Source organism: Eschrichtius robustus, chromosome 9 (genome assembly GCF_028021215.1).
Source record: "Eschrichtius robustus isolate mEscRob2 chromosome 9, mEscRob2.pri, whole genome shotgun sequence".
In the NCBI taxonomy this organism is placed as follows: domain Eukaryota; kingdom Metazoa; phylum Chordata; class Mammalia; order Artiodactyla; family Eschrichtiidae; genus Eschrichtius; species Eschrichtius robustus.
The window spans coordinates 32,887,184-32,904,321 of record NC_090832.1 but is presented as its reverse complement, the minus strand read 5'-3'; the positions used below and the strand labels follow the sequence as shown (position 1 = coordinate 32,904,321).

The 17,138-nt window shown below is 38.0% G+C and overlaps 1 protein-coding gene across 1 annotated transcript in view; it reads right to left on the bottom strand.

The window, feature by feature from the left end:
• Window positions 1–922: 922 nt before the first annotated feature.
• SAMD3 (sterile alpha motif domain containing 3) overlaps window positions 923–17,138 on the bottom strand; it is a 43,093-nt gene continuing 26,877 nt past the window's right edge. The window contains exons 8-11 of the mRNA XM_068551318.1: window positions 8,766–8,966; window positions 2,046–2,217; window positions 1,439–1,521; window positions 923–1,207 (exon numbers count right to left, since the gene is read on the bottom strand). Of these exons, the coding sequence (XP_068407419.1) occupies window positions 923–1,207; window positions 1,439–1,521; window positions 2,046–2,217; window positions 8,766–8,966 (741 nt within the window). The remainder of the gene's footprint in view (window positions 1,208–1,438; window positions 1,522–2,045; window positions 2,218–8,765; window positions 8,967–17,138) is intronic.

Here is a 17,138-nt window from a genome sequence, read left to right as displayed (position 1 = left end):
GAGATTGTGATGATGACAATAAGGGGCACCTTAAAGCTAATGTTGGATGAATTACAACATGGGGCTTTGGGCTGCGTGAGGCACCAGGACCAGGGCTCCTGAGAGAGGCTGGAGAGCCAGTCTAGGAAGGGTCCTGACCTGGAAGCTAGAAGCTGGGGCCCAAGTGGTGCTGGGAGTGAAAAGCAAGATCCTTATTATAGATCAAAACAAGCCCAAGGGGCAACCAGGGCAGATGAGGTCAAGGCGAAGGAAAACCAGAAACCGTGTGGGGAGACAAGGACCAGGCACATCACTGCATCTCAAGGGAGGGAAGCAGAGAAAGATGAAGACGGGTCACAGATGATCAAAACCTGTGCCAGCGAGATTGGCCAGAAGTGAGACCTCAGGAATGAAGCAGCCCGGGTTCTCAACAGGTATGAATGAAGGAAACCAAAACACCCCCCAGGGCAGGTCAGCTGAGGGAAAGAGGAACTGGGGAGCTCGAGCATCTTCTTAAAATGCCCAAAATGTTTCCAAGCAATGTTCAGACCAGAGGCAGAACCACAGGCCACAAATGTGCAGCTCCTGGGCATTAAGTCTTTCAAAAGGGGGCACGTTGACTTAAGTGCAAGGTCATACCCTAATCTGAAGGATTTAAGAAAATGTGAAGCGTAGTGTCTTTTAAAAACTAATGCACCCTTGAAAGTGTTAACTTGGACTGGAATTGCTTAGAACTCAAAATAAACATCTCTTTAAGTAGTATTTTATTACAGAATTTCAATAAAGAATTAAAGTATCGAAGTGTAAGGATAGAAGGCATTGATATTCATTAGAATCCTAGAGACAAGATGATTTTCTAATACCTACCTCTACTAAATCAAAACAATTTTTAATAGTTTCAGCCATCCCAGAGATCAATTCTGATAAAATATTTGGCATGCTATTAAGTGACTGGGTGTTGAAATCCTACTTCCTTTTCCTTTTCTTTCACAGAAGGAAAATATGGACTGTGCGTATCAAAAATCAGTGTCTCTAGGAAGTTGAGGGTTTGGGACAGTCTTCTGGGACACTCGATCCCAAATACATGGAAGGCAGCTATGAGAGTGGCCAAGGCTGTAATACAGTCATCCACCTTTGTGAGTCTCTCTTTTTCTAAATACAAAGAAAATTCACAGACATCCATGTTGAAAGGGTTCTTAACTTCTAACACGGGTGTGGACACTTGCACCTGAAAAAAAAAAAGATTACAGTAGTCACCACCCCATGATGTGTAAACTAGCTAAATAATACAAGATGCCTCAATCTAACCATGATATTACAATATATGAGCTTGTTGCAATTTAGCATATTTGTAAATATGACAAAACATAACTTCAAAATAGGCCACCATCCTGCTTCAAATAAATGATCATAGAAAGATACGAACTCTCAGACCAGTGATCATTGACATACCGCATACCTTCTCATTCACGATGACAAAAAGGCTGGGATCCTCCCCGAAAACATCTGGTAGGAGTAAACAGGTGGCTGTCATCTTCATATCTGTCAAAGCAAACAGGCTCACAGTCTAAGTAAAAGTAAGCTCTTACCAATTGTTGTAAGTAAAGCCAGTATCAAAACATGTGGATTTTTTTTTGTTACCTTCTACAGAGAACAAACTAGCCTTCTTAGATCAGTGTTTCCCTACCATTTTTTAAGCCAACATCCCCTTCTAATAAACATTCAAGATCTCCTGTTCTGCCCTCCAGATCACTGCCAGGAGAAGATAAGAGTTCTGTACTCTCTGTCCCTCACCCAGGGTGATTTCATTGTACTTTACCTTGTGGCTTGTAAATTACCTTGTGTATGAAATTAACAGGTTACTAGTTTCCTAAATATAATTTTACAATATCAAGTGTACTTTTAAAATCTATACCTCAACTCCTCCTAGTTGAGAAATTCTTTTTTGCTTTCCCACATGTTGTTTCACTGAATTCTACTGAATTCTACAAAGCATAGCTTTCCTAATTATCCTGAATTACACAGATAACTGAGACCACATCACCCTATCCCTTAGGTTTACTAACGTTTCAACATGTCTTCATCTGTATGCTGTTTCATTTTTTCTTGCAATGCAATATTGATTGGATTGTCCACCAAAGAAAAAGAAGCCAGTATATTTTCTGAATAGGATTCCAAAATGTGCCTTGTTTTCTTATAAATATCTGTTCTTGTAAGAAGTTGGAATTCTCTGAACAGCTGAAAAAAGAAAAAGATCACAAGAAAAGCTAATGTATAGAATGTAAGGAAGTAAATTACTCTTTAGAATTATATTAAGCTCTGAATGTTAGTTTATATACTAGATATTTGATTAGCTTTAGTGGGGAAGTATAAAGACTTAGGATGGAGGAGGAGAAAAGAATGAAAGCCTGAAGTGAATAGGAAGAAATAAATAATGGACGTGACAAACATCTAAGCCTGTAGAATTAAAACTGGATGCAGACTCAAGTGAATGAGGGTTACAAAGTACTTGGAAAAAAGCAAACAGAAAACAAATCCCTCTACAAAGTATATGACACATATTTTGGCTGTCTGGGTTACCAAGCTAAGATTCTAGGATCTTACATTTCTTTGCTACATTGTTATATTTTGGCACTGTCCAACAAGAAGCACAAGACGAAAGCTGTCAGATTTCAGGAAGCAAACCTTGAAAAATTCCTGACCATGGTATCCTAAAGGGAAAAGAGCTTTAGAAACGCTGTAAGATCAGACAGAAATAAAGGGTGAAAAACAAAATGAGTCTAGGAGATTTGACTACAAGGTGAAAGCAAAAACAGTTTACCTGTATGGAAACCCCTTTACTCAAAACCACCTTTTCTTGCCACTGCCTAAGTTCTTCCCTTCGGAGAAGTCCACCACCACTGTCCCCCTCCCAACTTTTTTGACAGAGTGGCATTATAAGACTGTTCATCACCCACACTAGTAGGAATTATGTAATTATCACTTTCCTTAAAACACTATAAGGAACAGTTATATACTACCCACTGGGTCTCATCATTTCCTGAGTATTTTGGTGGATCATAAATTGCCCAAAGATTAGGTCCAAAAGTTAAGTTATTGGAAAACTGGAATTCACATTCTCATAAAGACATAGCAGCTCTGCTATCAGGCAACACTCAGTGGACGACTAATTTAGATTAATACCCTGCAAAGAACCTCTCTCAGCAGGGAGATGTGAAGTGAGGCATGAGGAAGGTAAATATTGTCCACTTCCTTGGGCTCACAGCTTAGGAATTTTTTTAACCTTTTTTAAAAAGAACTAATTTCAAGTCGACCTTAAAGTTGCAGAAAGAGTAAACAGAGCTCGCAACTTCCCCCAAGGCTAACATTTCTGATCCATTTGAAAGTAAGCTGTAGACCCCTTAATTCTTCATTGCCTATTATTCTTCCTTGCACTTAGCTAGAAGTACACGGATGCTCTCCTATATAACCACAGCATAACCATCAAAATCAGGAACATCTAATCCATTCAAACTTGCCCGTTGCTGCAGTCATGCTCTTTTAAAATCCAGGACCTAATCCAGGAACATGTGAGATTTAGATACCATGTTTCTTTAGCCTCCTTCAATCTGAAGCAGCATCTTGGTTTTCTTAAATTCCCTGACATTTTTGAAAAGTAGAGGCCAATTACTTAGCAGAACACCCCTCAGTCTAGGTTCGTATGATGTTTCTTCATGATTTATGAATTATGGCAAGAATGCTGGCACTTCTCCATCAGAAGGTGGTAACTGGTGCCATTATTGAAGATACTAACTTATCACTCGGTGAAGATGGAATCTGACATGTTAATTAATATGTATGCTATTAATTAACATATAGTTGTAAGTATTTTAAGGGGAGTTTCCCTTGAGTTGATGTAAATATATTTTTTCCTGTCTTTCAGCCATAAGATTTCACATCCACCAATGATTCTTGCCTGAATCAAGTATTACTATTGAATATGATAGTTGCCAAATAGTGATTTTCTAATTCCATAATTCTTTCTCAATTTATTGGCTTTCTACTCTACGGTGTAGCTTTCTCTTCTCCTACATTAATTATTTATTCATTTATTTGTATCACTACAGAATAATAAATTCCTCTTTACTCAAATGATCATAACTCTAATCCTTTTTTTATTTATATTAATGCTCAGATTGTCCAGATTCGGCCAGTAGGAGTTGACCCCTGAATCCTCTTGACATAGCCTCTTGGTCTGTGAGCACTTCCTTAGTTTCTGGCACTACACAATATTTCAGGTTCATCTCGTATTTTTTCTGCCTCAGCCTTGGAGTCAGCTATTTCTCCAAAAGCCCCGGGTTCCTTTTAATGGAGAATGATATTTAAAAACTAAGATTTCAGCCCTTGATGTGCTCATTGCTTCACTGGTGTTCTAGGATTTCTTACAGAACAAAGCTAGGAAATACATATTTGTATATACATGCACACAGACATACATCTATCTGTTTAAATATCTATATATAAGTATTAAAAACCATGAATTCACACTGATACCTTCAATTCCAACCCAACAACACAGGCCTTATTCCAAACTCCGTGCTTCCCTTACGTCCTCTCTCAACAGCGAAAACCTGGCTCCCATTATCCTGGATGTATTGATATTTACTTATTTGCCCAAATCTTCCCCAAACCTCATGTAGCCAAACCCCCAGTCATGAATGGTCAGTCACAGAACAGCCCCTCTCTCTACAACCCCTTTTGTCCCAAAGGTTATGAACCTTAATCCTTTTTCATTTTCTATTCAGATTGGATCATTTCTATCTTCAAGTTCACAGACCCTTAGTTTGTATTTCCCAATAAGCATTTCCCTATCCAATGATGTTTTCATTTCAGATAAATGTTCTTTTCAGTTCTGAATTTCAATTTGGTCCTTTTAAAATATATATTCCATTCTCTGCTAAGATGCCCCACAGTGATGCTGCATGGATTTCACTGGTTTTACCGTGTTCCCACCATCCTGAAGCAGCTGGCTTGATGGAACGGTGAAATGGCCTTTTGAAGACTTGGTTACAGCACCAGTTAGGTAGCAGTTCCTTGTAGGGCTGGGGAAAGGTTCTCCAGGAGCTGTATATGCGCTGAGTCAGAGCCCAATATATGGTGCTGTTTCTCTCGTAGCCAGAATTCACAGGTCCAGGAATCCAGGGATGGAAACTGGAGTGGCACCACTCACTATTACCCCTAGTGACCACTAGTAGGGAGTCGGAATTAAACTGTGTTCCTTTCAAGGGTGTTAAATTTTGTTCTGGCAGGCAATTAAATTTCTGGTTGATCCTTCTGGTTCTGTCAGACTTAATCTTAACTCGTTTGTTTGAACGAGTTTATTTTGGTTTATTTTGTTTTTCATCCTTAGTTCTAGGCAATGGCCCCAACTCAAATCTTGGACATAAAGTATGGATTTTCTGGAGTCTCAGATGGACGCCCGAGACTCTCAGCAAGGTCTTCCCGCTCTGACTGGGCCAGAATTCTTATTTTTCAACACCGTGTGGCCTCTGCTTTCAGGTTGCCGTCCTGTGGCAGCCTCTCTTCGCAGCTTTGTGGGGTCTTGTCCTGTGCAGTCCAGCTCTCAGCCAAAGACCTCTGGGGGATCCCTCCATGGACTTCTGCCCTCCATCTTTCTTCTAGTACCTTGTCTCGCAAATACCAGCTACTTCATCATTCCCAGACTCCCACCTCTAACTGTTCAACTCTGTGAGACCACCATTCTGCTTGGCTTTCACCTTTTTGTGCCATGATCTAGAAAGTAACCCCAAGGAAGAAAACTGAGGCACATCCTGTATGTTCCCCTTTAATCAAGATCAGAGTCCTACAGATACAGAGAACAAACTAGTGGTTGCCAGAGGGAAGGGGATGGGGAATGGGTGAAATACATGAAGGGGACCAAGAGGTAAAAAATTACTAGTTATAAAATAAATAAGTCACAGGGTTGTAAGGTACAACACAGGAAATATAGTCAATATAACTGTAATAACTTTCTATAATGCATAATCTATAAAAATATTGAATCACTACGTTGTACACCTGAAACTAACATAATGTTGTAAGTCAACTGCATTTCAATTAATTCATTAAAAATAATCAATTTCATGAAACAAACAAACAAAAGAGCAGAGTCCTGCGATGCCTACTCTCTAATGCCTGGAAGCAGTTGCCTCACAGATATTTTTCCCAGTTTTATCCATGTTAATGATGGGAAGGTAGGTCCAGGACCAGTTTCTCCATCATGGCCAAAAACAAAACTCAGATTCTTTTGTTTTCCTTTGAAACTTTATTGTATTAGCTGGTGATTCTTAGGCACTTCACTTAAGTTCTAAACAATGATTGCTGAAATAGTTTCTCAGTAAGGTGAAAACTATAGCATTTCAAAGGATTTACTGGAAATTTGAGGAATTAATTAAATTTGTGTTTGGTATTTTCCCCTCCTCAACTTTTCTTACTTGTCTTGTGCCACATCAACTAGGTCTCAGTAACAAATTCCTAGTTGATAATATCCTAGTCTCATGAAGTACATTTTAAAAGTTTAAATTTTTAAATTTTCTGTTGAGAGAAAGTTTCTTGAGAGGAGGACGTTGATGAGTACAGGTGGTAACTGAGGGTCCTGGGACCAGCTTCCCACACTGGCTGCTTCTCTTCAACCAACCTGCATCCACAAGCTCCCTAAGCGCCAAGTGTTTTCACATTGGTAGTAGAAACAAACAGGTAATGGGGGAGGTCTGAAGCAGAGGCAGCTGTCCTACTAAAGGAATTGTTTGTTAACCGGGTATTTGTAAGCAAGGTCAAACTTGCTTTTATTTTCAGAAGCGCCACAAGGATTTTATGAATTGTTAATCCCAGCTAGCTACCCAAGGCTGAGTTAGGGACGTACTTCCTGAAGAAGCCTAAAATGTTTAATCCTTTTGTTTACAACAATAAATAAATCCTTTTGTTTACAACAATAAATAAATAAATCCTTTTGTTTACAACAATATTGTTTACAACAATAAACTTTATTCAGTAAGTACAACCATTGCCAAAACTATACCCCAATCCACATTTTGAATATAAAGGATGAAATACCTGAGGGAATAGGAAGAAAAGACTTACAGATGCCACAATGGGAGACTTAAACAAAGCAGGAGAGATACAGCCTTAGGTCTGAAATGTCTCTACTCTTCATTAGAGCTATAATGAACCCCAGATTTACTATCAACTATAGTTCTTTGAAAGGCCACTGAACCATAGCTCATCTGTTTTAATCACTAAACCTTTGTAGGCTGCAGTCCAGTGAAAACCTCAAAGGTTGCAACATCAGTGACCAGAGCAGCCTTACCAACCACTATTGTAAGTGGGGAATGGGGGAAATACATGAAGGGGACCAAGAGTCCCCTTGGTTTGTGCCCCCCACCAAATTCATATGTTGAAACCTAGCAGTGTGATGGTATTAGGAGATGAGGTCTTTGGGAGGTGCTTAGGTCATGAGGGCAGAGTCCTCATAAATGGGATTAGTGCCCTTATACAAAAGCCCCCAGAGAGCTAGCTTGCCCTTCAGCCATATGAAGTTACAGCTAAGAAGCACCATCCATGAACCAGAAAGTGGACTCTCACCAGACACCAAATCTGAAGGTACCTTGATCTTGAACTTCCCCGACTCCAGAACTGGGAGAAATAAATTTCAATTGTTTATAAGCTACTCAGTCGATGGTATTTTTGTTTATAGCAGCTAGATTGGACTAAGTCACCAACCATCTACTAACTCATCCAGAATTCAAAAAAATCAATACTTCATTTGTATTTTACACACAGTACTCTGCTAGGTACTTTGGGAACTACTACAATGTTCAGAACATGCTCCTTACATTTAAAGAGTTTATAGACTATCAGTTTAACAGTTTTTCACTTTAAAAGTATATTTTGTACGTGTGTCAATCTGGCATACTCTTCTAACAGCTAGAGGCTACCGTATACTACTGGTCCTAGCAACCCAAAGATTAAGGAGAAAGCAAGCAATAAATAAGGTAGGGTTGCTGAGAAAAAATTAAATAAAATAATCCATGTAAAGCACTGAGAACATAGCTGCTATGTAGCAAACACTCAGATGTTTGCTATAGACATTATTATTAAAATAAAGCATGCAGGCAAATTCTTATTTCAGTTTCTTTTGGAAGAAGAAAAGCATGTAAAACTTTTCATTTCCAGTTTGGTTGACTGCACCTACAGAATTCCTCCGTGAAATGTATTCTCAGATAAAAACATTGAACAGTCTTTCATTATATACTACAGCCAAAATTACACTAAAATTGTAATAGGACCCTTTAATGGCCACCTTAAATAAACTAAATGGCAGGGTGTCTGATTTACCCATAAACTTCGTATATTTTAAGACCACTTTATGAAATGATTTGGGATCATAAAGGAAATAGATTTTGAGTAATGTTGCATGCTGACAGTTATCTCATAAACTATCTTGATTGTCTAAATGCATGCAAAGGGAAAATGTTTCCCATTGTCAAAATACCCCAAAGTAGTGGTGCCCCTGCCTCCACAATGTGTCCAGTGATGGAGAACTCTTCAAAGCTGAAGGCAGCCAGTGTGTGTTATCAGAATATGATTCCAGAAATTTTTACCAAATGGTCCTAGTTGTACCCCTTGGGCCTCACGCATTCTCCTGAGATTCATAACCACCATCTTGCTGCATAGTCCTGCTACCACTCCAAGAGGAAAGAGACAAAAATCAATTTGGACATTATAATCAGACTATTATAAGCAAATACCTGATAGGGGCACTTCAGGAAAGGAAACATTTTAAGAATGTCCTTGAGAGGTGTTCTGCTGCCGATCAACTTTCTTCTTATTTCCAAAGTCTGGCTCATCCTCTTATCAATTTCGCTCCAGTCCTTTTCTGTTTTCACATATTCTTGCTGGAACCAGTTAATATGTTCATCTACCTCATAATCTAAACAAACAGCTTCCTCCTGCAAAATATTTTCAAAATATTAATATGTTCCATGTTTCAAGTGGCAGTTTAATGCTTCATGAAAACCTGAATTATGGGCTATTACGGCACACTCAACGATTCACTCATATGGTGAGCACTACTATGTAGCATTATGCTTAGCTTGGAACATGGTTAACAAATGCCTTTGACGCTGTGAACAAATCAAACAGTTAATTACTGACTCTGGAATTATAATCTGTTCTCTTTTTTAAAAAATTTATTTATTCATTTATTTAATTAATTATTAAATTAATTTAAATTAATTAATTAATTATTTAATTTTTGGCTGCATTGGGTCTTTGCTGCTGCACGCGGGTTTTCCCTAGTTGCTGAGAGCAGGGGCTACTCTTCGTTGCGGTGGGTGGGCTTCTCATTGCGGTGGCTTCTCTTGTTGCGGAGCACTGGCTTCTAGGTGCGCGGGCTTCAGTAGTTGTGGCACATGGGCTCCAGTAGTTGTGGCTCGCGGGCTCTAGAGCGCAGGCTCAGTAGTTGTGGCTCACAGGCTTAGTTGCTCCGTGGCATGTGGGATCTTCCCGGACCAGGGCTTGAACCTGTGTCCCCTGCATTGGCAGGAGGATTCTTAACCACTGCACCACCAGGGAAGTCCCATAATCTGTTCTCTTGACAGATTTAAGAGTTATTTCATTTCCTACATACCTTTTTACGTGGAAACCTAGATTATCCAGAATGTTCACACTGAATAGAAATGTCATTTATTCCCATGCATTTAAATTTTAGAAGACAAAATATTAAGAAGAGATAAAAGGTTTTAAATTAAGTTTTTGTTATTGTTATTGTTTGTATTTTTCCTTCTTAAATGCTTTTTTAGGGCTGCAGTACCATGCCATATAATCCAAATTCAAAATAATTATGGTGGGTATTTTGTGATACTAAATCATGAAGCTGTCAATTATATTCGCTATGCATTTGGGTACATTGGATGGGGTGGGGTGGCTAAAAGTACCTCACATAGTCTCATTAAAAATCTAAGGTAATCAATAGGCTTTGAGGAGACAAGAAAAAAATCTTTCTAGAAAAGTTAGTTGAGCGGACACTTGGCTGAACTACACTTGAATCAACAAGTTGACAAACTGTCTAGCTGACCAGAATGTGAGCAGATGTTACCTGTAAAAGATGGAAAAATGGTAAAGAGCCTAAAAGGCTCCTATATCAAGACTTTTACAAGCATATTAGGAAAGCGTCAGGTAGATCCACTATCTGTGAACATAGGATGATTAGCAAGACATAGACCAAGTGAACAAATTCCTAGAAAAATATAACATACAAACAGACTAAAAAGAAATTCCTAGAAACTTATATAAATTTAATTAGAAGACAAAAGTCTTTCCACAAAGAAAATACCAAGACCTGAAGTCTTCACAGACAAATTCTACTAAACTTTCAAAACAGAGGGCATACCAAATTTATGCAGATTTTTTCAAGGAGTCAAAAAAAAGAAATTCTATGAAGAATTCCAACCCATTCTACGAAGCCTCTATGTCTATGAATTTGATTCCCAAACCTGAAAGAACTGTATGAGAGAGGATAATTACAGGTCAATCTCATTCATGAACAAAGTTGCAAATATTAGGAACAAGGAACAACTAACTTGGATTTATCCCAGAAATGCAACAAGGGTTTGACATTAGTAACTGGTCATGCTCCCTGCTAACTATGGTGTTCCCCAGAGAGTGTCATTTAACCCTCTAATTCCTCTAAGGGGGTATTTATCTGAGTTATCTGGTCTAAAAGCCACTAGCCACATATGGCTATGGAGCACTTGAACTGTGGCTAGACCAAATTAAGACGTGTGCTGGAAACACTGAATTTCAAAGACTTAGTATGCAAAAAAAGAATGTAAAACATCTCATTAACAATTTTTCATAATGATTACATGTTGAAATGATAATATTGGGTTAAGTAAACTATACTCTTAATGTTATAATTCTGCCTGCTTCTTTTTACATTTTTTAATGTGGCTACTAGGAAATCTTAAATTATATCTGTGGTTTGTATTATGTTTCTATTGAACAGTGCTGTGTTAGATGCTAGAGTTTTCTTCATACCAAATTCCAGTCATCCCTGTTTCCACTTCTATTATCAAATTGACTTTGGAAACGATGTTTCCCTGTGTAACTTGAACAGTCTCTTTCCTTAACATTCAGTCACGTGTCTTAGTCAATCAGCAGGGAAACTGCTTTGACTTTGCCCCGTGTTTCCAAGTGCACAGCTGACTTGTAAAACTTCACAGTATTAGCAAACGTGCCACCTGCTGATGGCAATAATTGCATTATATCCAGAATGCAATTAACTGTCAACATTTTTCTTCAACTTCTGCTTCTTGTTCAGTTTTGCACCATGAGAGAAACATCTGTGGAAAAGGCTATAAAAATGATTAGTATTTATACAATAAATCATTATGTCAGGTGCAGTAAGAAACAAACAGTAAATGCCCTAAAAGAAATCAAAAGAAACCTAGTGTATGTCCTTAGCATTGACTAAGCAGTTTTTGCATGACTTTCAATTCCATTGTATTTGTAAGCCAAAGAAAGCTAACACACAAAACTACTTCATGACTTTCAAAGTCACTGGGTACATATATACCCAACAAGTAGGAAAAGAAATGTTTAAAGAGAGAAATGAATTACAGTAGCCCCCTACTTATCTGTGGGGGATACGTTCCAAGAGCCCCACTGGAAGCCTGAAACCACAGATGGTACTGAACCTTATATATACTATGTTTTTCCCTTAACACGTACCTATGGAGAAGTTTAATTTATAAATGAGGCACAGTAAGAGATTAACAACAATAATAATAAAATAGAACAATTATAACAATACACTGCAATAAAAGTTATGTGAATGTGGTCTCTCTCTCAACTTAAAACTTATAAATTGTTTATTTCTAGAACTTTCCATTTAATATTTTCAGAACACAGTTGACTGAGGGTAACTGAAACCCCAGAAAGCGAAACTGCGGATGTTGCGGGGGCTACTGTATAAGTATAGTGTTAGTAATTTAACACCCGGCAGTTTGTTTGTTTATTTATTTATCTATTTATTTATTTAACAAAAGTCTGGAGGACTTTGGATGCACCCCACAATCATTTATTAAATCCCTGTGTTCCTGTTCTAGATATAGCATAAGTTTAAAAAAAAAGCATAAATTAACCTCTCTACAGAAACTGCTGCAACATTCCCAGTATATGTTTGATAAGATATTTCACATCAGAATTGGGCAAAATACTGTGTTTTCTTCATGTTTTAGACGCTGAGAAAAGTCCATAAAACTCCATCACTTGATGAAGCCTGCCTTGGAACAGGAGAATCACTGAGATGTGGATCCAAAGCCTGACATGCTGTACTTGGAGCCGCTGGTATTACTCAGGATAGGCAAGATACTGCGGCTCTATCTAGCAACCCCCAAACGTTAGGGCAACAGAAGTTTATCACGCATGTGAATGTCCCTCTCGGGGCCCAGCTCCTCACCCTCTTCACCCAAGAAACTGGCTCCACCATCTAGAATATCAGTCATCATTGCAAAAGAAAGGGGAAAGATGGGGCACTGCATACTGGATCTTCAATGCGCTTGACATTTCTTCTCACATTCCACTGATCAGAGTCAGTCTCATGGCCACATCTCACTTCAAGGGAGTGGAGATGTACAAACATGATGATTGTCTGGAGGAGACGAGCTGATTAAATTGGTGAGCAGCAATCATATCCACACTCATCTACCTCTGGGTTTCTTATTATGTGAGAGCATAGCTCTCCTTATAGTTTTAGCCAATTTCAGACAGGGTTTTCTGGTAGCTATAGCCAAAACCATAATAACTGAACACTGGAACACCCAATTCTCAAACCAGAAATCAATTCCCTAAATGAATTCTATGTCTAGCAAAACATCCTTCAAATAATGGAGACATTTAAGACATTCCCAGATAAATAAAAAGTGAGAGAATTGATCACTAGCAGATCTGCCCTACCAGAAATACTAAAGATGGTCTTTCAAGCTAAAACAGAAGAACGTTGACTGTAACTCAAGTCCACGTGAAAAAACAGAGCAGTGGTAAAGGTCACTACATAGGTTAAGTATAAAAGACAGTATCAGTGTATTTTCTGGTTGTAACTCTTTCTTTCTCCCATCTTGTTTTCAAAACAATTGCATGAAGCAAGAGTTATAAATTCTGTGTTGATGGGCATACAGTGAATAAAAGGAAGACGAGTGTAGTTATACAGGGGCAAAGTTTTTATGTGCTGTTATAATTAAATGGATATTAATCCAAACTAGATTATTATAAATCAAGATGTTAGTTGTAATCCCCAGGGCAACCACTAAGGAAATAACTATGAATGTTTATTTACTAAAAGAAACAATAGGGAACTTAAATTAATACACTAGAAAATGTTTACTTAACACAAAATAAGGCAGTAATTAAGAAATAAAGTAACAAGAAAAAGATGACATATAGAAAACAAATAGCAGACATAAATTCTAACTTATCACTAATCACATTAGGTAATTGACAAAATGGATTTTTAAAAAATGATCCAAATATATACTGTCTACTAGAGACACACTTTAGATTCAAAGACATAAGTAGACTGAAAGTAAAAAGATGGGAAAAGATATACCAGTAAGCAGTAACCAAAAGAGAGACAGAATAGCTATATTAATATGAAACAAAATAAATTTTAAGACAAAAATTGTTCCTAGAGACAAAGGAAGATATTTTATAATGGGAAGAGGGCCAATCCATTAGGAAGATACAACAATTATAAACTTATATACACTAGCAACAGCAACCCCAAAATCATGTGGCAAAAACTGATAGAATGGAAGGGAGAAAGAGACAATTCAGTAATAACAGTAGCTGGAGCTTTTAATATGTCACTTTCAATAATGAATAGAGCTACTAAACAGATGGTAAACAAGGAACTGGAAGACTAGAGTGACTGATCTTCCTGGAGAAGACAACATGGATTTTAAGAACTTGGAGCTGGATGTAATAAATCATGCGTAAAATGAAAACCTCCAAGAAGATGATATCAAAGGGAATTTTGAAGAAACTGATTGATAGGATTAAATTACTTACTTAAAACTCTTTAAAAAAACCAAAATGTAGACTACATTAACTGATAAGCTGTGCACTTAAAGATCACATTAATAGCCTCCAAACTGAGAGAACTTCATTGCAATTAGGAAAAAAAAAAATAGAGAGAAAAGCAAAAGCCCCTGTGGAAAATTCAAAGTCCTTCCTGTACTGCTTCAAGAAACCAAAATAAATGTTCACCAAATATCCATTTCAGAGTTAATCTACTCCATAAAGACAGAGGAGAATCTTTTCAAAGTGGATGAAAAGATCAGGCATTAAATGTGAAAGACTGGACACATGAAAGATTCAAACCAGGTTTTTATCAGAAAAATTTGAAAGAAGCAATGACTATTATTAAAGTCAGCTTATATCCCAAGAGTGAAAAGTTTATGGTAATAAGTCAAAACCTCTACTGGATGAAAGAAACCTCAATAACTTAAGAAAAGAAAATGCGTGCATTAGTCAAAAAGCATTAAAGATGAGTTTAAGCATTTCAAAGTATGTTTACATCCTGATGTTTCAAATGGGGCATGGATGGGGGAGGGATAAATTAGGAGTCAGCAGAGGCCCAAAGGAACCACCAAGGAATCCTCTGCATGAAGAGATTTCCGAGAAATTATGTGCATCAGGCTGGGTAAGTGTGAAGATCGGGGTCCAGTGCCCTATGTCAACCAGCTGCCATCCCCACTCCACCCCAGGGTCAGGATGACAGGAGCAGGATGCCTCCATAGGCCACCTCCATCCTGTCACAGCAGGTTCTCCACAAGAGCAAGACAGAGCTTATCCTGATGCTCCTTGCACAGGCAGATGCTCGGAACCTTCCTTTGGTCCTACCCTGCCACCTGAGCTCAGCACCCCTAGGCCAGGCTCTAGTTCTCCTATGAGAAGGCAGGTGCTACAAAGGAGTCCCAGCGTGGGTTCTTGAGACAAGGACCCCCTGTCCTTCCCCTTATTCCAGTAAATGAGGGTGAACCACCCCAGAAATGTCTGTACACTAAGTGCTAAGTGATACTATGTAATAAACACTAAGTAATCAAATGTAATGTGACAATGGCGTAAGAGTAGACTGAGAGACCAGTGGAATAAGGGACAGTGCCCAGAACACACCCAAGTCTTTTGGGGGAACTTAACATACAATAAAAGTACCACCATAAATAAATAAAAAAAGGATGGATTGTTTAGTAATTGGTGTTGTAAGAGCAACTCACCCTATGGCTATCCTTACTTAATAGCATATACAAAGACAGACTCCAGATGACTTAAAGATCTAAACATGAAAATGCAAACTATAAACTTAATAAGAGAAAGAGTAGGAGAATATCTTTGTGACTTAGGGCATGGGAAGGACTGCTTCCTACAAATTAACAAGAAAAAGATGTCAACCCATTAAAAACTGGGCAATGGATCTAAAGAGGTGATTTTCTAAAAGAAGAAACTCAAAAGTCTAACAAACACATGAAGAGATGCTCAGACTCATTAGTTATCAAGGGAAATGCAAACCACAAGAATCAGATTGCACTTTATACCTATTAGACTTGGCAAAACTCACAAGGCTGGCTAGTGCCAAGCAATGGCAGGAAGACAGGGATATGCAGTATTATGGGAGTGAGACTAACAAAATCATTCTAGAAAGTAATTGGTCAGATTAACTACCTGCATGCCCTCTGCCCCATCAGTTCCACTTCTTGGTGGACAAGCCAAAGGAATAACACACAGGTGAGTCCATAACCAGACAGGTATAATGGCGTTCTCTGCAGTACAATCGTTGAGGGGCTTGAGGCAAGGGCTTGTAATAATCGTTACAATCATGGGCTAGAAATATACATAGTAACATGAATGAGTCTTAGAGGGTGTCAGTGAAAAAGTGAAACACGAATGGGGTATAGAATACCATTTTCACTGGGTCACATATGTATAAACCCAAAATCATAGTACACATTTTAGAACACCTTACAAACAAAAAGATACATATGAAACACAATAGAAGGATTGCCCAAGAGCAGAGGTGGGGAGGAGGGCAGTGAAGAACGAGCACAAAAAGAAGTGAATAGAACAAGAGAAAGGCCTGGCACAGAACAATGACAATAATGTGCCATGAGGTGAGGAGTTTGATTCACTCAACTTTAACACCTGAGGTTTTGCACAAAAAGTTTAATACAGTACAAAGTTAATTCCACTTCTCTGCATGCAGCTCCATACAATTCCTGTAAGCTTTTAAAACCAGTGTGTCTTCATCATTTAAACAGGATAATGTTGTCAGCAACTTAAGAAATTACTCAGTTAAGATACAAATGAACTTATTAACAAGACAGAAATAGACTCACAGATATAGAAAACAAACTTATGGTTACCAAAGGGGAAAGGGGGTGGGGGAGGGATAAATTAGGAGTTTAAGCTTGACATATACACACTACTATATATAAAATAGGTAAACAAGGACCTACTGTATAGCACAGGGAACTATATTCAATAGCTTGTAATAAACTATAATGGAAAAGAATCTGAAAAAGAACATATATATATGTGTGTATATATATATATAACTGAATCATTTTGCTGTACATCTGAAACACTGTAAATCAACTATACATCAATAAAAAAAGAAATTACTCAGTTAATTCTGTTTTGAGAATCTAATTATGTCTCCGTTTATAAATACTAGAAGAAGTATAATAAAAGGCAATTAAGCAAAGCAAACAGATTTTTCAATTCACAGGGCTACAAGTTGCTTGGACCTAAAGCTAAAAGTCAGATGCATAAGAAGCAACGTCACTTATGTTGCACTTGACAGCATGATTTACAAGCAGCAGTGACATGAGGTCGTGAGGTTGGCAAAGGATTTTTAAACATTGCATTTAAAACCAGTATTTTGTAGGACTGATCTGGAAACAGTCTGGTATTCTGACAAGTATAGCCATCTGCATACCATGGTTATAAGTTTTTTTAAGAGTAGAATATGAGGAACCCAGGCATTTTTAAGACTCATGGGTGGATGTTTTGATGCTGCTGAAGCTTTGGGTTTTGTAGCGTAGTTTAAGCAGTGCCACGCTGAC